Source organism: Neomonachus schauinslandi, chromosome 5 (genome assembly GCF_002201575.2).
Source record: "Neomonachus schauinslandi chromosome 5, ASM220157v2, whole genome shotgun sequence".
In the NCBI taxonomy this organism is placed as follows: domain Eukaryota; kingdom Metazoa; phylum Chordata; class Mammalia; order Carnivora; family Phocidae; genus Neomonachus; species Neomonachus schauinslandi.
This window is the reverse complement of record NC_058407.1, coordinates 153,496,922-153,522,230: the sequence shown is the minus strand read 5'-3', so window position 1 is coordinate 153,522,230 and position 25,309 is coordinate 153,496,922. Positions and strand designations below refer to the sequence as shown.

Here is a 25,309-nt window from a genome sequence, read left to right as displayed (position 1 = left end):
CATGAACATAGAACAGTTATACATATATATGCTCCAAAGTATATGAAGAAAGCAATAATAGATTTGAAGGGAAAAGTAAACAGCTGAAAAATATCAGTTGGAGGCTTTAATACCCCACTTTTACTTATTTTCTTTAAATTTTATTATGGAAGTATAGTTGGCATACTATATTAGTTTCAGATGTACAACATAGTAATTCAATTCTATACATTATGCAATGCTCACCATGATAAGTGTAGTTACCATCTGTCACTAAACAATGTTATTATAATATTACTGACTATATCCCCTATGCTGTATTTATCATCCCCATGACTTATTTATTTTATAACTGGAAGTTTGTACCTCTTAATCCCCTTCACCTATTTTGTCTATCCCCCATCCCCTCCCTCTTGGAAACTCCCAGTTTGTTCTCTGTATCTAGAGTCTGTTTCTGTTTTTGTTTGTTCATTTTTAAAAATATTTTTAATGTTCAATTAGACAACATATAATACATCATTAGTTTTTGATGTAGTGCCCAACGATTCATTAGTTGCATATAACACCCAGTGCTCATCAAAACACGTGCCCTCCTTAATACCCATCACCCTGTTAACCCCTCCCTCTGTAACCCTCAGTTTGCTTCCCAGAGCCCAGAGTTCTTCATGGTTTGTCTTCCTCTCTGATTTCTTCCCATTCAGTTTTCCCTCCCTTCCCCTGTGGTCCTCTGCGCTATTCCTTATGTTCCGTATACGAGTGAAACCATATGATAATTGTCTTTCTCTGCTTCACTTATTTGACTTAGTATAATCCCCTCCAGTTCCAGCCATGTCAGTGTGAATGGTGGGTGTTCATCCTTTCTGATGGCTGAGTAATATTCCATCATATATATGAACCACAGCTTCTTTATCCATTCATCTGTTGAAGGACATCTTGGCTCCTTCCACAATTTCACTATTGTGGACATTGCTGCTACGAACATTGGGGTGCATGTGCCCCTTCTTTTCACTATGTCTGTATCTTTGGGGTAAATACCTAGTAGTGCAATTGCTGGGTTGTAGGGTAGCTCTATTCTTAACATCTTGAGGAACCTCCATACTGTTTTCCAGAGTGGCTGTACCACCTTGCATTCCCACCAACAGTGTAAGAGGGTTCACCTTTCTCCACATCCTTGCCAACACTTGTTGTTTCCTGTCTTGTTAACTTTTGCCATTCTAACTGGTGTAAGGTGGTATCTCAATGTGGTTTTGATTTGTATTTCCCTGACGGCTAGTTATGTTGAACATTTTTTTCATGTGTCTGTTAGCCATTTGTATGTCTTCTTTGGAGAAGTGTCTGTTCATGTCTTCTGCCCATTTATTAACTGGATTATTGGTTTTTTGGGTGTTGAGTTTGAGAAGTTCTTTATAGATCTTGGATACCAGCCCTTTATCTGTTATGTCATTTGCAAATATCTTCTCCCATTCCATGGGTTGCCTCTTAGTTTGTTGACTGTTTCCCTTTTTCGTGCAGAGACTTTTATCTTGATGAATTCCCAAAAGTTCATTTTTGCTTTTGTTTCCCTTGCTTTTAGAGACATGTCTTGAAAGAAGTCAAGTCGCTGTGGCCAATGTTGAAGAGGTTACTGCCTATATTCTCCTGTAGGATTTTGATGGATTCCTGTCTCACATTGAGGTCTTGCACCCGTTTTGAGTTTATCTTTGTGTATGGTGTAAGAGAATGGTCCAGTTTCATTCTTCTGCATGTGGCTGTCCAATTTTCCCAGCACCATTTATTGAAGAGACTGTCTTTTTCCCATTAGATCAATTCTTTCCTGCTTTGTCAAAGATTATTTGACCATAGAGTTGAGGGTCCATATCTGGGCTCTCTATTCTGTTCCATTGATCTATGTGTCTGTTTTTGTGCCAGTACCATGCTGTCTTGATGCTCTCAGCTTTGTAATGTAGCTTGAAGTCAGGCATTGTGATGTCCCCAGGTTTGGTTTTCTTTTTCGACAATCCCCTGGCAACTCGGGGTCTTTTCTGGTTCCATACAAATTTTAGATTGTTTGTTCCAGCTCTGTGAAAAAGATCTATGGTGTTTTGATAGGGATTGCATCGAATGTGTAGATTGTTCTGGGCAGCATAGACATTTTCACAATGCTTATTCTTCCAATCCATGAACATGTAATGTTTTTCCATCTCTTTGTGTCTTCCTCCATTTCTTTCATAAGTGTTCTGTAGTTCCTAGAGTATAGATCCTTTACCTCTTTGGTTAGGTTTATTCTGAGGTATCTTATGGGTTTTTGTGCAATTGTAAATGGGATCAATTCCTTCATTTCTCTTTCTTCAGTCACATTGTTAGTGTATAGAAATACAGTTGATTTCTGTGCATTGATTTTTTTATCTTGCTACGTTGGTGAATTGCTGTGTAAGTTCTACTAATTTGGGGGGATGGAGTCTTTTGGGTTTTTCCACATGGAGTATCATGCCATCTTTGAAGAGTGAGAGTTTGACTTTTTCTTTGCCAATTTGAATGCTATTTATTTATTTATTTATCTGATTGCTGAAGCTAGGACTTCTAGTACTATGTTGAACAGCAGTGGTGAGAGTAGGCATCCCTGTCGTGTTCCTGACCTTAAGGGAAAAGCTCTCAGTTTTTCCCCATTGAGAATGATATTCACTGTGGGCTATTCATAGATGGCTTTTATGACATTGAGGTATGTTCCCTCTATCCCTATATTTTGAAGACTTTTAATCAAGAAATGATGTCAAATGCTTTTTCTGCATCAATTGAAAGGATCATATGGTTCTTGTCTCTTCTTTATTAATGTGATCTATCATGTTGATTGATTTGCAAATGTGGAACCACCATGGCATCACAGGAATAAGTCCCACCTGGTCATGGTGAATAATCTTTTTAACGTAGTGTTGGATCCTATCTGCTAATATCTTGGTGAGAATTTTGGCATCCATGTTCATCAAGGATATTGCTCTGTAATTCTCCTTTTTGATGGGGTCTTTGTCTGGTTTGGGGACCAAGGTAATGCTGGCCTCATAGAAAGAGTTTGGAAATTTTCCTTCCATTTCTATTTTTTAGAAGAGCTTCAGTATAATAGGTATGATTTCTTCCTTAAATATTTGGTAGAATTCCCCTGGGGAGCCATCTGGCCCTGGACTCTTGTTTTTTGGGGAGGTTTTTGATTACTGTTTGAATTTCCTTGCTGGCTATTGGTCTGTTCAGATAGTCTATTTCTTCCTGTTTCAGTCTTGGTAGTTTATCGGTGTCCGGGAATACATCCATTTCTTCTAGTTTGCCTAGCTTGTTGGCCTATAGCTGCTGGTAATAAGTTCTAATAATTGCCTCTATTTCCTTGGTATTGGTCATGATTCCTCCCCTTTCACTCATAGCTTTCAATAGTTAACTCTCAACGTGAATGGGCTGAATGCTCCCATCAAATGGCAGAGGGTTTCAGACTGGATAAAAAAGCAGGATCCATTCATATGCTGTCTACAAGAGACTCATTTTGAACCTAAAGACACCTCCAGACTGAAAGTGAGGGGATGGAGAACAATTTATCATGCCAATGGACCTCAAAAGAAAATTGGGGTAGCATTTCTCGTATCAGACAAATTAGATTTTAAACCAAAGACTGTAGTAAGAGATGTAGAGGGACACTATATCATACTTAAAAGGTCTATGCAACAAGAAAATCTAACAGTTGTAAATCTCTCTGCCCCCAACATGGGAGCACCCAACTATTAACCAAAATAAAGAATCCTATTGATAATAATACATTAATAGTAGACTTCAACACTCCACATACAGCAATAGACAGATCATCTAAGCAGAATATCAACAAAGAAACAAGAGCTTTGAAGGACACATTGGACCAGATGGACTTTGTAGATACATACAGAACATTCCATCCTAAAACAACAGAATACTCATTCTTCTTGAGTGCACAGGGAACTTTCTCCAGAATACACAACATACTGGGTCACAAATCAGGTCTCAAACCATACCAAAAGACCGAGATTATTCCTGCATATATTCAGACTACAATGCATTGAAACTGGAACTCAACCACAAGGAAAAATTTCAAAGGAATGCAAACACTTGGAGGTTAAAAAGCATCCTGCTAAAGGATGAGTGGGTCAATCAGGAAATTAAAGAGGAACTTGAATAGTTCATGCAAACCAAAGAAAATGAAAACACATTGGTTCAGAACCTATGGGATACTGCAAAGGTGGTCCTTACAAGGAAGTATATAGCCATCCAAGCCTCTCTCAAAAAATTAGAAAAATCCCAAATGACAAGCTAACCTTACATCTAAAGGATCTGGAGAAAGAGCAGCAAATAAAGCCTTGACCCCGCAGGAGAAGAGACATATTAAAGATTAAAGCAGAAATCAATGAAATAGAAACTAGAAGAACAGTAGAACAGATAAATGAAACTAGGATCTGGTTCTTTGAAAGAATTAATAAGATTGGTAAACCTCTGGCCAGACTTATCCAAAAGAAAAGAGAAAGGACCCAAATTAATAAAATCATTTGTTTTTTAGATTCCACATATAAGTAAAGTCACATGGTATTTGTCTTTCTCTGTCTGACTTATTTCACTTAGCATAATACCATCTAGATCTATCCATGTTGTTGCAAACGGCAAGGTATCATTCTTTATTATGGCTAAGTGATATTCCATTGTATATACCACCTCTTCTTTATCCCTTCACCTATCAACAGACACTTAGGTTGCTTTCATATCTTGGCTACTGTAAATAATTCTGCAATAAACATAGGGGTGCATATATTTTTTTGAATTAGTGTTTTTGTTTTCTTTGGGTGAATACGCAGTAGTGAAATTTCCAGATCGTCTGATATTTCTATTTTTAATTTTTTGAAGAACCTCCATAGTGCCTGCTGGGAATTTTGGAATCTCTGACCCCAAGAACCATATGGAAGAACCCATTCACCTCCTTTCATCATACAACACTTCTTCCTCTATTTCAATTTTTTCCCTTCTAGTATAAATGTGGTCAAGTTGTTTAATGTATAAAATATCCCCTATCTCATTCTCACAACTTTGGGTCAATTCTAATGTTTCCCTTTGCTTCAAAGCTAACTTTCTTCAAAGTATAACCCAAATTCTTAGCTTCACCTCCGTTACTAGAATACTGTTCATCCTAGAGTATGCAGGCTCCCACAACCCCATCTTCCTGATGTCATAATGACAATGTGCCATGAACTAAAGAAGAAAGAAATGCACCATTTAGGCTCCCATTACTACCACTCAACTGACCATAGTACAATAGTTCTTGCTAACTGCATCAGTGAAGTTTTAGTTGCTAAATCCAATACACTCTATTCAGGCTTTACATTGCCTGAGATTTCCTGGAATCTGACACCACTGACCATTTTCTTCTTCTTGAATTTTTGTTCCCACTTAGCTTTCCCGAAGTTAATGCACTCTCCCACGGATGGCATGTGCACCCAACGGCTGACTGATTCAGGGATACAAAAGACAGCTACATTGCCTTGATTTGGGACCATTCCGAAAGGCCATCATGTTCCAGAGCTCTAAGGTGTATGAAGACCTCAGTTACAAGCGAACTGCTCTTATAAGTGAACTACATCTTCTGCCCAGTCTTTCCTTCCTTACAGTACCTTGTCTGGCATATGTTAGATGTACTGTTGAGAGAACTTGACTTTTACTCTAGCAGTTTCAAAGAACACAAAAGATAATCTTGTCTTAGATTCTATTCTTGTTGTCTCTCTCTACTCAAAAATTTCTTTCTCCAGAATCTACTGAGGCGACAGTATCAATATCAATGTCTACCATGACTGCCGTCTATTATCTTCAACACCTGCCTGTTTCCTGTACCCCTAAGGCATCAAGCTTCTCATATCTTAGACTGTAATTGTGTCTTACCTTTTGGAGACTTTTAGTGATGCTAAAGTGCTCAATGAACACATCCCCAGACGTAACAGTTTCTTCTCCAGTCAAAATTTGGAAGGTAGTCGTTTTTCCAGCTCCATTGAATCCAAGCAATCCAAAGCACTCCCCGCTTTGGATTGTAACAGATATATTTTTCACAGCCAGAATGACTGGATACTTAAAATATATCTGAAAAAATCCAGAAAACACTATTTAGTAAAGAGTCTTTTTTTTTAAGATTTTATTTATTTATTTGAGACAGAGAGAATGAGAGACAGAGAGCATGAGAGGGAGGAGGGTCAGAGGGAGAAGCAGACTCCCTGCCGAGCAGGGAGCCTGATGCGGGACTCGATCCCGGGACTCCAGGATCATGACCTGAGCCGAAGGCAGTCACTTAACCGACTGAGCCACCCAGGCGCCCTAGTAAAGAGTCTTTGAAGATCAAATAAATACCTCAGACCCTAGGGACCATGACTTCAGACAGTTTCACAAGAACTCTCCTATTACACTGGAAAAATACACATAGATTCTGAAGAACCACAGTGTGCCCTGGACACCAGTGACATGCTCTTGGGGATAATTGAAACTGGCATATATTGGCCAGTGAATGAGGTTACCTTTGTGAGTTCCTTAATAAGCACTGTGGAATCCAGCAACTCCTGAGGCTGCCCCAGGATTCTCTGTCTTTCATTTTGTACCTCTTCATCATCAGATTCTCCAGATAGTTCTTTGGACACTTTTCCCTATATTTTCAAACAAGAATCATAAAAGTGAATGCTCTTTAGGTGTCTGGTCTAGAGTGGGTGGTTTTGTAAAAGCTAAACTGGGGGATAATCTCAAAGACATTAAAAAGGAAGATTTTAGTCATTCCATGAAGTATCTGAATATCACCTCAGCATCATGTACAACTTGACTAAGTTTTGACTAATAAATGGTTCATCAGAAGAATGATGGTGGAGTCAAGAGGAGAATAAAAAGTCATTCAACATAGTAGAAAGAGTGTGAATTAACATGCTACAATGTGTACTTTAAGTTTATTTATTATTTATTTATTTAAGTTTTTATTTAAATTCCAGATAGTTAACATACTGTGTAATATTAGTTTCAGGTGTACAAGGTAGTGATTCAATACTTCCATTCAACACCTGGTGCTCATCACAAGTGCACTCCTTAATCCCTACCACCTATTTCACCCATCCCCTCACCCACCTCCCCTCTGATAACCATCAGTTTGTTCTCTATAGTTCAGAGTCTGTTTCTTGGTTTGCCTCTTTCTCTCTTCCCCACCCCTCGTTCATTCATTTTATGTTTTAAATTCCACATATGAGGGAAATCATGCTATCTGTTTAAAAGACAGAATATAAAGCATTCATAGAAATGGCTTTTATCACTTGGATCTTTAAGAAGGAAATCATTCCAGGAGGGTAGGGAAACTCTAAAAAACAGTCATGAATACTTAATAATAACTTTTTTTCAAGATCCATCAGGAATAGAAGCCAAGAAAACCAGCAAGGTTTAACTAGATTTTTCCTAAGAAACTCATTGGCCTATATTTTCAAGATAAGTATTACAAGATAATAATGCTCTTTATTACTCGTGACTAGACCAAGTAGCTTCAGGAAACTGATCTCTAGATGGTAGAACAGAAATTTGGCATAATTTTGAAGACTGTTTTGTCCAGCCAGTTCAGAACAGATTGATTTTTATTTCCACAATTAAAAAATTAGGATTACATAGTGTGTTGTTTTTCCAGAATTGGACACCTCAGGAAAAACTACAGCCACAACTGAGCTCAATCAAGTGTGACTTATTACAATTACAGTATGTTAAACACTGAAAGGCTAAAGAATAAACTTTCTTTTATAAAAGAAACTGTCTTTATTTGAAATAGTATAGGGAAATTCAAGCCTAAAGATCCTCTCAAAACAATGGAGGTTTTTGTGTAAAGCAATTAAGAAATGACTGGTAGCTTCATTAGAAATATAAATTAACCACAGGATAGCTATTTACTAGAAAGAACCAGGGAAAGAGGCAGCTATGAAGAGCCCTCCTGGAATGAAACTAATCTTTAACACTGACCTTAAACTATTTCTGCAAAGAAGCTCAAATTGAATGGTTCCCTCAATGGAGCAATTTATGTATTATGGCATTGATGAAAGAAATACAAAAATCAGCCAGCAGTTAGTGGAGCTGAACAGTTGGGTGTGGACATGGAAAGAGACAAAGACAGACCTTCAAACCACTGTCATTCCAGGGTTACTGCACCCATGCCCAGGTCTGCATCCTCTGAAGAACAATACCAGAGGCTTCACACTACGAGGAAAATAGACTTCACAGAAACATCCCAGCCAGTTACTTAAACAAAGTAGCAAACAACAAAATTTCCTTGGGAAAGGGCAATACCCACAGAACCAATACATATTTTAAATATCTAGAGTTCAGCAAAAAAAAAAAAAAAAAAAAAAAAAAACAGGAAACTGTGTCCCATACACAGGAAAAAAAGCAAGCAATAGTAACTGCCTGTGATTAAATGACCAGATGTCAGATTTAATAGACAAAGAGTTCAAAGTAGTCGTTATAACTATTTTCAAAATAAAGGAAACCATGCTTGAAGGAATAAAGGGAGGTATGATGACAATGTTTTATCAAATAAAGATTACTAATAACAAGATAGAAATTATAAAAGAAATAATCCAATGGAAGTTCTGGAGTTGAAAAGTATAACTAAAATGAAAAACTCACTAGAAGCGTTCAATAACAAACTTGAACTGGCAGAAAAAAAGAATTAGAAAACTTAGATAGATACAAAGGGAGTGTGATACCTGAAGAATGGAGAGAAAAACAATCAAGAAAAATGAACAAAGCTTCAGAGAAATGTGGGATACCATTTAGTGCATCAATATATGCATAATGGGAATGTCAAATGGAGAAGAGAGAAGTATGCAGAAAAATATTTAAAGAAATAGCTGGAACTTCCCAAATTTCATGAAAAACATTAATCTACACATCCATAGCTTAGTGAATACCAAGTATGATAAACACAAATAGATCTGTACAGACAGAAAAAATGCTGAATGCCAAAGGCAAGGAGAAAATCTTGAAATAAGCGAGAGATAAACACCTATCACTTATAAGAGATGCCCAACAAGAGTAACACCTGACTTTTTACAAAAAACAATGGAGAGTGATATCAGCATGCTGGTGGATTAGGAGACCCCAGTGCTTGCTGGCCCCCTCCAAATCAATGATTTCACAAATACCACAGAGAAAATAACCCTTGGAGAGCTCTGGAGTACATTTAAAGAGGCTGCAGCAACCTGGTGGAGGAGAAAATCCAGGGATGGCCAAATAGAAAAGTAGAGGATGCATTTTACCCACATCAACCCATTCCTCAACTTAGCCCAGCTTGGTACCAAGAAGAATCTCTTTGTTCACAATCTCTCTTCTTGAGAGAAAAGTAGAGCAATAAGATCCCAGAAGCCATTGTCATTAAGGACACCAGCAGCCCTCACTGCTTCTAGAGACGCTAAAGTCTTTACTGCCAAAGACCCTTGCAGCCTTCAATAATGCTAAACTCAGCTGATAGAACAGCCCATAGTTTATTCTACTGTTCACCCCAACACCTTGAGCCAGAGATGCTGCTGTACTCCACTGAAACCAGAGCCAGAGATGCCACACTCCACCCACCTGGTGCCTTCACACCCACATGTAGGTAAAGGTCTTTCCCCACCTAAGCCAGTCTATAAAGTCTGGAAGAGGTGACTGTTCCTACAAATGCACAGACATATATACAAGGCTACAAGGAACACACAAAAAAAATCAAGAAACAACAACAAAAAATTTTAAATACAAAACATGATACCACTAAAGAAACACAATGAATTTCATGTAACTTATCCCAAAGAATTGTAGATTTTAAAATTACCTGACAAAATAATTCAAGATAATTATTTTAAAGATTTTATTTATTTATTTATTTAATTGACAGAGAGACAGAGAGAGAGAGACAGCGTGAGAGGGAACACAAGCAGGGGGAGTGGGAGAGGGAGAAGCAGGCTTCTGGCCGAGCAGGGAGCCTGATGTGGGGCTCAATCCCAGGACCCTGGGATCATGACCTGAGCTGAAGGCAGTCGCTTAACCAACTGAGCCACCCAGGTGCCCCAAGATAATTATTTTAAAGAAGTTCAGTGAGCTATAAGAGAACACAAATAGACAATTTAATGAAATTAGGAAAACAATATATGAACAAAAGAGAAATTCAAAAGGAGATAAAATCATAAGAAAGAGAACTAGTGAATTTAGTAAAGTTGCAGTTTACAAAATCAATGTACAAAAATCTGTTGCATTTCTGTACACTAATAATGATCTATCAGAAAGAGAAATTAAGAAAACAATCCCACTTACAACTGCATTAGAAAGAATAAAATACCTAGGAATAAATTTTTTTTAAAGATTTTATTTATTTATTTGAGAGAGAGAGAATGAGAGAGAGCACACGAGAGGGGGAGGGTCAGAGGGAGAAGCAGACTCCCTGCCGAGCAGGGAGCCCGATGCGGGACTCGATCCAGGGACTCCAGGATCATGACCTGAGCCGAAGGCAGTCGCTTAACCAACTGAGCCACCCAGGCGCCCCACCTAGGAATAAATTTAATCATGTAGGTGAAATTCCTGTACACGGAGAACTACAAGACAATGAAAGAAAATTTAAAAGACGCAAAGGAAAAGATATTCTGTGCACATGGATTGGAAGAGTTTATATTGTTACAACCAAGAGGCTCAGCTAATCAATTAGTAGTGGAGATGCAAATGAATCATAAAAATACTGCTAATCCAAAAGAAGACATGAAGGGGTGGGTGCCTGGGTGGCTCAGTTGTTAAGCGTCTGCCTTTGGCTCAGGTCATGATCCCAGGGTCCTGGAATCGAGCCCCGCATCGGGCTCCCTGTTCTGCAGGAAGCCTGCTTCTCTCTCTCCCACTCCCCCCCCACTTGCGTTCCCTCTCTTGCTGTCTCTCTCTCTCTCTCTCTGTCAAATAAATAAATAAATAATCTTTAAAACAAAGTATGCTATCTATAAGAAACTCATTTCAAATATAATAATATACACAGGTTAAAGGTCAAATGATAAAAAAAGATACATCATGCAAAATGTATACATGAAAAAATTGGCAGAGTAACATCAGACAGAGTATATTATAGAACAAGGAATATCACCAGAGATTTTTTAATAAAGCAATTACATAATGATAAAGGGTCAATTCATCAAGAGGATATAAAAATCCTAAGTGTATGTGCCCCTAATATTTTAGACTCTAAAATATTAGATAAGGCCAAAACCAAGAAATGAAAGAAAGAAAGAAAGAAACAAAGAAAGAAAGAAAGAAAGAGAGAAAAAAGGAAAGAAGAAAGAGAAATAGGCAAATCCACTGCCATGCTTAGAGTCTTTAACACTAATCTCTTGACAGTTGGTACAACATGTTGATGAGAAAAACAGAATACAGAAAAATTGAACAACATTATTAAACAACTTTTTCTAGTTAACAGTTAAAGAACACTGTACCAATAAGAGCAGAATATGCATTTTTTCGAGTACACAAGGAACATTCGCCAAGATAGGGCATATTTTGGGCCATGAAACAACTTCATAAATTTATGAAGACAGAAGAATATGTACTCCAGCAATAATAAGAAAATTAGAAATCAACAGCAGAACAATATCTATAAAATTCTGAAATATTTAGAAATTAAACAACACTTTACAATAACTCATGCATCAAAAAAGGAATCATGAAAGATATTAGAATAGGTTTTGAAGAGAATGAAATGAAAACATGATATTTCAAAATCTGTGAGATGCAGCTAAAGCAGTGATTAGAGAGATTTATATCATTAAATATTTATATTAAAAAGAATAAAGTTTTGAAAAAAGAATAAAGTCTCAGTGGTCCAAACTTCTACCAGAAGAAACTAGAAATAAAAGTCAAATAATACAAGTAAATCCCTAATAAGCAGAAAGATATAATAATGACAAGAGTGAACTCAGTGTTATTGGAAATACAAATCATAGAAGAAAAAAAATCAATGCAACCAAAAGTGGGTTATTTAAAATATCTACAAAATTCAATAATCTTTAGTTTAATGGATCAGTAAAAAAATAAACAAATTACCAATATGCAGAATGAATAATGGGACATTACCACAGATACTCTGAACCTCAGACGAATACTAAGTGAGTAAACCTAAGAGCTCCTTGCAAAGGAAAACTTCTGATATGAGGGAAATATTCTATATTTTGATTATGATGAGACTGTAATGGTTTCACACCTATAAATATCTGTAAAAATTCAAAGATGGTAAAACTTAGATGACTAACTTTGAAATTAAAGAAATCATGTCCCAAGAAAAAGAATATTGAAATACATACTATGATATATGTTGGTGAAGTTACAAAAACTTATGGGCAAAGGAGGAAAAAAACCCCAACATATTGCCATCCAGACAAGAAAAAAAATAAGTTCTGAAGAGATGAGGAGTTGGGAAGTTGCTGAGACTCTGACAGTCTGTGTAAGACACCCCAAGCTAGGATTCTTCTTTACCACTTTTAATTTTATTAAAATTAAAGTAAAAAATTACCTCTCAGTTAAAAATTCTCAATTTTAAAATATGACTAGAATTATTCCTTTGTTTTCACCAACTCATAAAGAGTGCCAAATGCTAACACAAGGTTAGGGCATCGGTCAAAATATAATCTTTTTTTTTTTTAAAGATTTTATTTATTTATTTTAGAGAGAGAGGGAGACTAGGAGGAGGAGCAAAGAGAGAGGGACAAGCAGACTCTGCACTGAGTGCAGAGCCCAACACGGGGCTCGATCCCATGACACTGGGACCATGACCTGAGCCATAATCAAGAGTTGGACGCTTAACTGACTGAGCCACCAAGGCGCCCCTAAAATATAATCTTATTGGTAAACAGAAATTGGAAAAAACACCCATGCTATTTAACTGCAACTCTAAGAATTATAAATGTTGTAAGAATTGAATCATGGGAGATCTGCACTCTGAAAACTATAAAACACTGATGAAAGAATTAAAGATGACACAAAAAAATGAAAAGACATTCTATGCTCATTAATTGGAAGGACAAATATTGTTAAACTGTCTATTGTACCCAAAGCAATCTACACATTTAATGCAATCCCTATCAAAGTACCAACAGATTTTTTCAGAGAACTAGAACAAATAATCCCAATATTTGTATGTAACCACAGAGACTCTAAGTAGTCAAAAGAACCTTAAAAATGAAATGAAACAAGACAGGATATCACAATTCCAGACTTCAAGTTATATTACAAAGCTGTACTAATCAAAACAATATGGTACGGGAACAATAACAGACACATAGATTAATAGAACAGAACAGAAAACCCAGAAATAAAGCCACAGTTATATGGTCAATGAATCTTCAACAAAGGAGGAAAGAATATAAAATGGGAAAAAGACAGTCTCTTCAACAAATGGTGTAGGGAAAACTGCAGAGCAAACATGCAAAAGAATGAAACTGGACCACTTTCTCATACCATACATAAAAATAAATATAAAATGGATCACAGATCTAAATGTGAGACCTGAAAGCATAAAATTCCTGGAAGAGAACATAGGCAATAATTTCTTTGACATTGGCCACAGCAAGATTTTTCTAGATATGTCTCCTGAGACAAAAGAAATAAAAGTAAAAACGTTTAACTCTTGGGACTAAATCAAAACAAAAAGCTTCTGTACAGTGAAGGAAACAATCAACAAAACTAAAAGGCAACCTATGAAATGGGAGAAGATATTTGCAAATGACATATTCAATAAAGGGTTAGCATCCAAAATATATAAAGAACTTATACAACTCAACACCCCAAAAACAAATAATCCAATTACAAAATGAGCAGAAGACATGAACAGACATTTTTTGAAAGAAGACATCCAGATGGCCAACCGACACATGAAAAGATGCTCAACATCACTCATCATCAGGGAAATGCAAATTAAAACTACAATGAGATACCACCTCACACCTGTCAGGATGGCTAAAATCAACAACACAAGAAACAATGAGTGTTGGTGAGGACGTGGAGAAAAAGGAATCCTGGTGCACTGTTGGTGGGAATGGAAACTGGTGCAGCCACTCTGGAAATCAGTATGGAGGTTCCTCAAAAAGTTAAAAATAGAACTACATTATATCCAGCAATTTCACTACTGGTATATAACCCCAAAATGCAAAAACACTAATTCAAAGGCATACATGCACCCCTATGTTTATAGCAGCTTTATTACAATAGCCAAATTATGGAAGCAGCCCAAGTGTCCATTAATAGATGATTAATGGATAAAGAAGTGGTATAGGACAGAGCTTGGGAAGATGGTGGAGTAGGAGGAGCCTGAGCTCTCCCCATCCCATGTTTATAACTAGGTATCATCCACATCCAAGTAAATAAACAGGAGAGCAATCTGAAGATTGGCAGAACAAACTCCACAGCTAAATGTAGAAAAGAAGCTGCATCTGAAAGGTTACAAAGGTCAGAAAGGTAGAAGGAGGCTGCCCATACGAGGGAGGGAGCTATGCATGAGCAGAGAAACAGGCCCTTGCACCAGGGAGCTTAAACAAGGAAGACTAATCCCCATAATATTTGGCTTTAAAAACCAGAGGGGCTGCATTCCATGAGTTTTTAAGAGACAGATCTATGCATACTGATTTCAGAGTGTGTTGGAGGACTTCTCTGAAAACAAGGGAGCTGGCACATTCCATTTTCCTCCCCCAGCCCCCAGCATAAACACAAAGCTATTTGCAGGAGGTGGTGCTGAACAGACATTTGCTACCTAATGGGCTGGCACTGCACTAAGCCCATGAGTTCTCCTGAGGACTCACTGACTCGGAGTCTGCTAGCCTTGGCTCTGGGCTCAGGGCAAATTTTGTTAACACGTGTGCCCCTACACAGCTGCCTGGTGCACAAGTGTGGCACTGCACTGTGCACATCCAACTTGGCACTGAGCTATACTCCCTGAGCCACCTTCATGCACTAGCCCCAACTGTGTCCAGCCATTGCTGGCTCAGCCTCCCCCACCAGCTGCCATGGTCTAGAGCCCTCAGCTGTCACAGTGCTTTAGGGGATCTGGTATAGGACTAGTAGCCCAGCTCAAATTTTGCTCACACCCCTGCCTCACTCCCACATTCCCTGGCAGGCACGCCCCCTTAGAGCTGGCCTGCCTGGATCCCACTAATACCACAGAGAGTGAGCACAGCCCACAACAGGCAGTGAGTGCAGATGACTGCACTGAAATGATAAGTGACTCAGAGACAACAGCAGGGTAAAAGCAACACAAAGGATACTCTGCTAAAGTGTCAGGTTCTGCTGAGCAGGGGACATTGCACTGCAGGGCAGTACAGGACCTCTTCTTCATAAAGTCACTACTTTTAAGAGCAGAAGAAAGAGCTGACTGAGAAATTTATCCCCAATGAAAGAACGGGACAAGGCCATGGCCTGAGATCTAAAAGAAACAGATATAAGTAACACGCCTAATACAGAATTTAAAGCAGTGATCATAAGGATACTCACTGGACTTAAGAAAAGAGTGAAAGATATGAGTGAGACCCTTATCATAGAGATAAGAAATAACATAGCATAGATAAAGGGCTCAATAAAAAAATGAGAAGCATGCTTGATGGAATGAAAGGCAGGATGGAAGAAGCAGAGGAACGAATTAATGACCTAGAAGACAGAGTAATGGAAAGTAATCAAACTGAACAAAAGAGAGATAAAAGAATAATGCAAAATAAGAACAGACTTAGGGAACTCAGTGACTCCATCAAATGTAATAACATTCATATTATAGTAGTTCCAGAAGAAAAAGATAGAAAAGGGGGCAGAAAATTTATGTGAAGAAATAATAGTTAAAAATATCCCTATCTGAGGAAGGAAAAAGATATCCAGATGCAGGAGGCACAGAGAAGCAGACCCATAGCAAGACATACTATACTTAGATTGGCAAAATATAGTGAAAACAAAAAAATGTAAAGTCAGGAAGACAAAAGGAAACCGTAACTTGCAAGGGAAAACCCACAAGGCTAGCACGAGATTTTTTTTTTTTAAAGATTTTATTTATTTATTTGACAGAGAGAGACACAGTGAGAGAGGGAACACAAGCAGGGGGAGTGGGAGAGGGAGAAACAGGCTTCCCGCCGAGCAGGGAGCCCGATGTGGGGCTCGATCCCAGGACCCTGGGATCATGACCTGAGCCAAAGGCAGATGCTTAATGACTGAGCCACCCAGGTGCCCCTCTACCAAACATTTAAGAAGAATTAATACCTATTCTTCTCAAACTTTTCCAGAAAATAGAAAAAGAAGAAAAAGTTCCAAGTTCATTTTATAAGACCAGCATTATCCTGATACCAAAACCAGATAAAGATGCCACTAAAAAAAGACAACTACAGGCAAGGATGTCCACTCTCACCACTTTTATTTAACATAGTGCTGGAAGTCCTAGCTACAGCAATCAGACAACAAGAATCAATAAAAGGCATTCAAATTGGTTAGGAAAAAACTTTCACTATTTGCAGATGACATGATACTACATAGAAAACCCGAAACACTCCACCAAAAAACTGCTAGAACTGATACATGAGTTAATAAAGTTGCAGGATACAAAATCAACCCACAGTTATATGGTCAATTAATCTTTGACAAAGCAGGAAAGAATATCGAATGGGAAAAGGACAGTCTCTTCAACAAATGGTGTTGGGAAAACTGGAAAGCAATACGCAAAAGAAAGAAACTGGGCCACTTTCTTTCACTGTACACACAAAAATAAATTTGAAATGGGTTAAAGACCTAAATGTGAGACCTGAAACCATTAAAATTCTGAAAGAGAACACAGTAGTGACCTCTTTGATATCAGCCATAGCAACTTTTCTCGAGATACGTTTTCTGAGGCAAGAGAAACAAAAGCAAAAATAAACTATTGGGACTACATCAAAATAAAAAGCTTCTGCATAGTGAAGGAAACAATCAAAACTAAAAGACAACCTACTGAATGGGAGAAGATCTTTGCAAATGACATATACAATAAAGGGTTAGTATCCAAAATATGTAAAGAACTTACACAACTCAACACCCAAAAAACAGATAATCCAATTACAAAATGGGCAGAAGACACGGAACAGACATTTTTCTGAAGAAGACATCCAGATGGCTAACAGACACATGAAGAGATGCTTAACATCACTCATCATCAGGGAAATGCAAATCAAAACCACAATGAGATATCACCTCACACCTGTCAGAATGGCTAAAATCAACAGCACAAGAAACAACAGCTGTTGGCTAGCATGTGGAGAAAAAGCACCACTGTATGGTGGGAATGGAAACTGGCACAGCCACTGTGGAAAACAGTATGGAGGTTCCTCAAAATGCTAAAAATAGCAATTGCACTTCGGCTATTTGCCCAAAGAATACAAAAACATTGGTTCAAAGGGACACATGCACCACTGTGTTTATTGTAGCATTATTTACAATAGCCAAATTATAGAAATAGTCCAAATGTCCACTGAATGGATAAAGAAGAAGTGATACATATATATATATATATATATATATATAGGAATATTACTCAGTCATAAAAATGGAATCTTGCCATTTGCAACAATAGGGATGGAGCTAGAGAGAATAATGCTAGGTATAATAAGTCAGAGAAAGATAAATACCATATGATTTCACTCATATGTGGAATTTAAGAAACAAGACAAAGAAAAAAAGAGAAAGAGACAAACCAAGCAGCTGACTCTTAACTATAGAGAACAAACTGGTGGTTACCAGAAAGGAGGTGGATGGGGGGGATAAGTGAAGTAGGTAAAGAGGATTAAGAGTACACTTATCATGATGAGCACTCAGTAAGGCATAGAATTTTTGAATCACTATATTGTATACCCGAAACTAACATAACACCATATGTTAACTATACTGGAATTAAAATTAAAAACTTAGTAAAAAACAAGTAAGATATAAACATATATACAGGAAAAATGCAGTAAAATGAAATGTTAGATATTCATTACTTTATCAAACACAGCAATATAATGAACAAGTATTAAAAAAAGAATAAAATTATGGGAAATGACAATGCCATTCCCTGATCTATCCTAAGTAAACAACTGTGGCTTGATTTATGTTGGATGATACTCTTTTTAGTGGCATTATGCACAGCTGCTAGTACAGTTTGGAGTGGACAAGGAGAGCGATGCACTGCTATGAGACTGAGGCTAGTAAGTCTGCTTCAGTTCTGCCTTCCAAATCTCATGTGCACTTCTTTCCTTACCAACTCTAAATCGGAATAATACAGGGAAGAAGATTCTGGCAAATAAGGTTCTGGCTTAGCCAAGTTGGCATCATGCCTTGGTACATCAGAGTCAAACTGATGGAAACCAAAGATAATGATAAACTAAAAAACAGCCAAAGAAAAGCAATGCATTACATACAAGAGAAAACAATTTGACTGGTATCTTCTCATATGAATTAAAAGAAGCCAGAAGATAGTGAAATGACATCGTAGAGTGCCAAGAAAAAACCCAACTATCAACCCAGGCTTCTAAAGAAAGCAAAAATACACTCCAAGAATGAAGGTAAATAAAGATATTCTCAGATAAAAGAAGACTAACATAGTTCTTCTCTAATTGTTAACTAAAGTAAGTCCTTAAGTAAGTTTTCAGTCTAAAGGAAAACCACAGCAGAAGGAGACTCATATATTCAGGAAAGAATGAATAGCACCAGAGATGCTAAATATTTAGGTAAATACAAAATGATTTTCCTGTTGGTTACTTTGAAGTACATAGTGTATTAAAGCAAAATATATTATTTTTCATGGTTAATAACATAATGTCATATATGGATGTGAGACATACGCCAACTACAGCATTAAAAGCAATGAGGGATAGAAATGGATGTTTACAGTTTCACATTTACTACATTTTACAATATTAACTATAAAGAGACTATGAAAAATTAACTATGTATTTTGTAAACCCTGCATTGACAACTAAAGATAAATATAGAAGTATTGCTAGAGTGAATTGAAAAATTAAAATGGAATTCCAATATGTTCAATTAACCCAAGTTCAGGCAGAAATGTGAAAAGAGTGAAACAAAAAACTGAAAGGACAAACAGAAGATAAATAATATATGTGGGAGATGGAAATACAAATTTATCAATGAAGGACTAAATGCTCAAATTGAAAAGTCAGAGATTATCAGAATGGATACAAAGTCAGGACCCAATTTCATGCTGTTTACAGGGAGCCACTTTATTTATTTATTTATTTTTTTAAAAGATTTTATTTATTTATTTGAGAGAGAGAGAATGAGAGAGCGCACACGAGGGGGGGGGGAGGGCCAGAGGGAGAAGCAGACTCCCCGCTGAGCAGGGAGCCCGATGTAGGGCTCGATCCCGGGACTCCAGGATCATGACCTGAGCCGAAGGCAGTCGCTTAACCAACTGAGCCACCCAGGCGCCCCTACAGGGAGCCACTTTAAATGTAAAGATGGAAGTTTGAAAATAAATGTATATAAAATGGCATACCATGAGAAACTATGTACAAGAGTGAAGGTGCCACATTAATGTCACAGGAAATAGACTTTAAGACAAAGAATATTACCAGAGATATATGTCATTACCAGGGACACTCTATAATTCAATTAATCAGAAAAACATATAATAGTAAATGTTTATTGGCTTAATGATTCAAAATATAGTTTTAAAAATGACAAAATTAAAGGGAGAAATAAACAAACCTATAACTAGGATTGGAGATTTTACACTATTTTCTCAGCAATTGAAAGATAAATCTAACAAAAATATCAGTTAGAGATTGGGTGATGTAAGCAATCCTATCAACCATCATAACCTAACTGATATTTGTAGAACATTACAACTAACAGATACAAAATACACATTTATTTCACATGCACATGGCATATCACCAAGATAGATCATATGCTGAGCCATACAGCAATTATCAATTAATTTAAAAGGATTGACCATAGAGTATGTTTTTTGACCACAAAGGAATTAAAGTAGAAATCAGTAACAATTACTATATCTAGAAACTTCCCAAATATTTTTAAATTTATTTACAGACCTTTAATTAATCCATACATCAAAAGAAGAAATCATACAGGAAATTTAAAAAATACTTAAACATTTGAATGATACTGAAAATAGAAGAAATCAAATTTTTTCAGGGTACAGCTAGAGGACTGTTTTGCTTTAAATGTTTATATTATTACAGAAGAAAGCCCTAAAACCTGTAGTTTCAATCTTTCCATAAAGAAGCTAGGAGGGAAGTAACCCAAAAGCAAGCAGCAGGAAGAAAAAATTTTAAAGACCAAAAATATCAGTGAAAAAGGAAACAGTCAACAATAAAGGAAATTAGTAAACACAAAGTTTGGTTCTTTGAAGTAATCAATAAAAACAAATATAGTTTTTTGTAGGTAAATTACCTCAATGGATTTTATTTAAGAAAATACATTTCTGGGGCACCTGGGTGGCTCAGTTAAGCAGCCACTCTTGGTTTCAGCTCAGGTCATGATCTCAGACTCCTGAGATGGAGCCAGCCCCTTGTTGGGCTTGTGCTCTGCGCTCAGCAGGGACTGTGCTTCAGGATTCTCTCTCTCTCTGCCCCCATCCCCCAGCTCACTCTCTCTCCCTCCCTAAAATAAATAAATAAACCTTTATTTAAAAAAAGAAAATATATTTCTGTGAACACAGAGTTTTCTTTTACCAGTAACTGAGATAGTCATGTATAGATACATGATTTTTAGGCCTAATGTTCCATTTGCTTGGAGTTATTCTTTTTTTGTTCCTTAAGATTTTATTTATTTATTTGAGAGACCGTGAGCAAGAGAGAGCGCGAGCACAAGCCAGGGACAGGCAGAGCGAGAGGGAGAGGGAGAGGGAGAAACAGACTCTCTGCTAGCAGGAAGCCCTATAAGGGGCTTGATCCCAGGACTCTGAGATCATGACCTAAGCCAAGGCAGAGTCTTAACCAGCTGAGCCACCCAGGCACCCCTCACCCCCCTTTATTTTTTTTTTTTTAAGATTTTGCTTGGAGTTAAGGCTCATGCTTAATTACTCACCTTCTTGAATGTCTTATAGATACCAAAGTAAATATATTGATTGAAAAATGTTCTTAGCTTCCACAAAGTAGTGTCCAAAAAGAAAATGAAGAGAAGGCAAATAAAGCCTGTGATACTCATTATAATCATGTACTTTCCAATCATTTTCTCGTCCAAAGAATAAACATTCCTTGCGGTACCTGAGAATGAGAGAGAGAGAGAGAGAGAGGGAGATAGAGAGAGATCTTAATAGAGAACACTGACACCATGAATAAGGACTAAGAAAACAATAAATAAGAAATATAGGATGAAATGAAGTATTAGGCTAAATTGAGACAGGTAAACTATTTGGAATGTGAAAAGTGATTATCCCGCTACACAAATATCTTTTCGACAATGAATTTTGAAGACTAATTTCATGAATATAATATACACTAATCAAGTAAGCATATGAATATTAATATATTTACTGATATGCCTATTAATTATTGCATGCCATGAAAAATATGCCCCAAATCCTTTCAGAAGTGTGAAATCTTAAATTGATGATTAGAAGAAAGTATTAAAGTGCAAATACCCTTACAAAAAATAACACTTTCCTTTAAAAAGGTAAAAATGACCATTAGTGATACTTCTTGAGCTTTCTTGAGAAGAAAGTTGAATAAAAAGTATAGAATTTCTCTTATAAGAAAATTATATACTCTCCTTCCTTTTAAAAAAAGTTTATCTTTTAGAATGGTTTCAGATTTACAGAAAAATTACAAAGACAGTATGGAGAATTCCATATACTCTGCACATGCTTTCCCTAATTATTAACAACATACATTAGTATGGTACATGTTACAATAATGAATAAATATTATCACTAACAAATATCAAATATTATCTTTAACTAAAGTTCCTGATTTATTTATTTATTATTTATTTTTAAAGTTCCTGATTTATTCAGGTTTCCTTTTTTTTTAATGTAGTTTTTCTTCCTTCCTTCCTTCCTTCCTTCCTTTCCTTCCTTCCTTCCTCCTTCCTTCCTTCCTTTCTTTTTTGTTCTGTGAACCAGTCCAGAATCCTATATTACATTTGTTGTGTTTCCTGAAGTTCCTCTTAGCTGTGACAATTCCTCAGATTTTCCTTATTTTTTATGACATTGACAGTTTTGAGGAGTACTGGTCAGGTATTTTGTAGGACTTCCCTCAGCAGGGATCTATCTGATTTTTTCTTTTTTTTCTTCTTTATGATTAGAATGGGATTATGGGGTTTTGGGAGGAAGATCACAGAGATAAAGTGACATTTTTATTGCAACAACAACAAAAGGCACATACTACCAGGGTGACCTCGATCACTTGGTTGAGGTTGTGTTTGTCAGGTGTCTCTGCTGTAAAGTTACTCCCTTCCCTCTCTGTCCATACTCTGTAATATTCTCTGGAAGGAAGTCAAAATGTACATCCCACATATAAGGAGAGTGAAGTTACCCTCTACCTCCTTGAGGTTGGAATAGCTACATACATTGATTGGAACTCTATTGGAGGTTTTTCTCTTATCCATCATTTTTTTATTTGGTCATTTATTTATATCAAAATAGATTCATATGATCAATTTATACTTTCAGTTACAAATCCAACATTACCTTATTTTGTTGCTGAAATTGTTCCAGCTATGCCATTGGACTTTGTCATTTTTAAGAATCATATTTTACAAGTGTTTGCAGTTTATGTACAGAAATGCAAGTGAATGTTTTGTTTGCATTTATTTTGCATTAATCAACCACAAGATATTCTTATAAAGTTTAATAATATAAAGTTTAATAATTTATCAGAGGATCCTTTGAGATTCCTGGGTAGACCATCAAATCTAGTATTATTTCAACTTTTCCATTCCTCATATTTTAGAATTATATTATATTTTTAAAATATTTGACTCATACAGAATATATGCTACATATGTATAGATTTAAAGCATAGTATTATAATGGAATCTATCACCTAGGCTCCAAATTAAGAGTTTACAAATAATTTTAAAATACAATACTTATATGCTCCTTCACTTCTCCACCCTCCAGAGGTAACTGCTATGATGAAATGTATTCTGCATTCCTATTTTAATTACAAGTGGACCATATAAATGTAAATATATATATATATATGAAATACATATGTGTTATGTATAAGTAAATAATATTTTGTTTAATTTTTAAATTTGAATGTTATAGAAATAGTATCATGCTCTATATAGTCTACAGGAGCTTGTTTCCCTCCATGTTATCATTTAAAATTTTTTCAAATATAAAGTAAAATTGAAATAATAAATAATAAATAATAAAATAAATAAAAATAAAATAATAAAATAGTAAATAGTAAAATAAAGAGACCATCTCCTACACCTAGTATCAACTATGTTAATGTTTAGCCATATTTGCTCCCCACATGCTGCCCACTGTATGTCTATTTCTAATTAAGTTAACTCTGTGATTTTTAAAAGATTATTTTCTTGTATGTGTTATTTTTATTTTTGTCTTCTTGCCATACTAACTTTGTATGAATGTTGGCTATCTCTGTTGTGAATTGTGAATTTTCATGAACCATCAAAACAATAATTTTATGGAGTGGCAATGAAAAGTTTCGGCTGATTACTTGGTTGCTTAGCTTATGAAAGAATTTCTGTTGGCCGAGTGAAATAGAATTTCTTTAATAAATGTCTTACTGGGATGCCTGGGTGGCTCAGTTGATTAAGCATCTGCCTTTGGCTCAGGTCATGATCCCAGAGTTTGGCATTGGGCTCCCTGTTGAGCAGGGAGCCTGCTTCTCCCTTTGTCTGCTGCTGGGGGGGGTGGAGGGGGAGGGGTGCTGCTCGGGCGTGCTCTCTCACACAAATAAATAAATAAAACCTTAAAAAAATAAATGTCCTTCTGCCGGTGGTAATGGTGGTATGGTGGTAATGTGGATACAGTTTTCTGATTCCCTGATAACCTTTTGTTTTGGTAGTACCATTCATTATTGCTATATTTTCCTTCTTTTTACACATCATTAAGCTTCCAAGGGATAATTCTGTCTTTTAAGTTGTTCTTCTGGGAAGTGGCGCCTTTCCAAGATGATAATTTTACAAAAGTAATGAGAGATCAGCTCAAAGATGCAAGAATTCAGAGAATCTAAGCAAGAAAAATACAAACTTTCCAAACCCCACTGAGATCCATCCTAATCATGAAAAGAAGACAGGCTGACAATAAACGATTTAAGAAGCCACCTTATGATGCTAGAAAATTAATCCTCCAAAAAGGAAAATGTGGAAGAAAATAATAAGGAATATAAACTAATAATTTAAAAAACAAACATGCAATAGGAACAATCAATAAATGTGAAAGCTTGTTTTTTGAAAAGACTAATATAATTGATAAACTTTGGTAAGATTTATCAAGAAAAAATATAACTGGAAAAAATTCAGAATATCATAAATGAAAATGAGAAGTTCTACGGAATTCACAGATGTTAACAGTATCAGGAGATATTATAAATAAATTTATGCCAATGATTTTGAAAATTTAGGTAGAATGAAACAATTCTACAAAAACTCTGTTAATTTCTCTCCCTAAATAATTCTACCTCTATTAAGGAAACATGATCAATAATCTCCATGTACAATGATTCAGTTTATTATTTAATTTTTTATACAAAGTCAGCTTATGTAATTTGACAGAATATGTAATTCAGTAAAACAAAGAAGAAAAATCATTTGCGCATCTCAACAGAAGCTTAAGTAAAACTGAACAGTTATTCATGATTAAAAAAAAAAGTTTACTAAACACAGAATAGGGGGGAATCAACTTCCTTAATCAGGAAACTAGGATCCCTTTGAATCTCAATTCTGGCTCATAAAAGCTGTGTGAAATAGGGCACATAGTGTTAGTGAAGATGTTCTCTCTGAAACTGGAATGAAACTAGATGTCTGCTATTACCACTTTGATTAAGTTCAAACTATATGTCCTTATTAACAAAGCAGTAAAAGTAGTGTCCTTATTAGCAGGTGCTTTGAATGTACTTTGAATGTACCCATTGAAAATAAAAAATATCTACTCATAAATTATTAAAGTTAATAAAATAATTTAGCAAGTTCAATATACAAAAATGAGCTCTTTCAATTTTATTTCTATCAGCAAGAAACAATAAAAATGACACTTCAAAAAGTGATACTATTTATAAGAACATCAAAAGATATGTAGGAATAAAGCTAACTACCTATCTATAATACCTCTAAAGCAATAACAATTAATTAGTAT

The 25,309-nt window shown here is 36.1% G+C and overlaps 1 protein-coding gene across 1 annotated transcript in view; it reads right to left on the bottom strand.

Moving 5' to 3' along the window:
* The window catches only part of LOC110582271 (phospholipid-transporting ATPase ABCA3-like), a 142,530-nt gene that overhangs the window by 11,295 nt on the left and 105,926 nt on the right, over nt 1-25,309 (bottom strand). The window contains exons 23-25 of the mRNA XM_044915267.1: nt 21,064-21,242; nt 6,513-6,638; nt 5,890-6,084 (exon numbers count right to left, since the gene is read on the bottom strand). Of these exons, the coding sequence (XP_044771202.1) occupies nt 5,890-6,084; nt 6,513-6,638; nt 21,064-21,242 (500 nt within the window). The remainder of the gene's footprint in view (nt 1-5,889; nt 6,085-6,512; nt 6,639-21,063; nt 21,243-25,309) is intronic.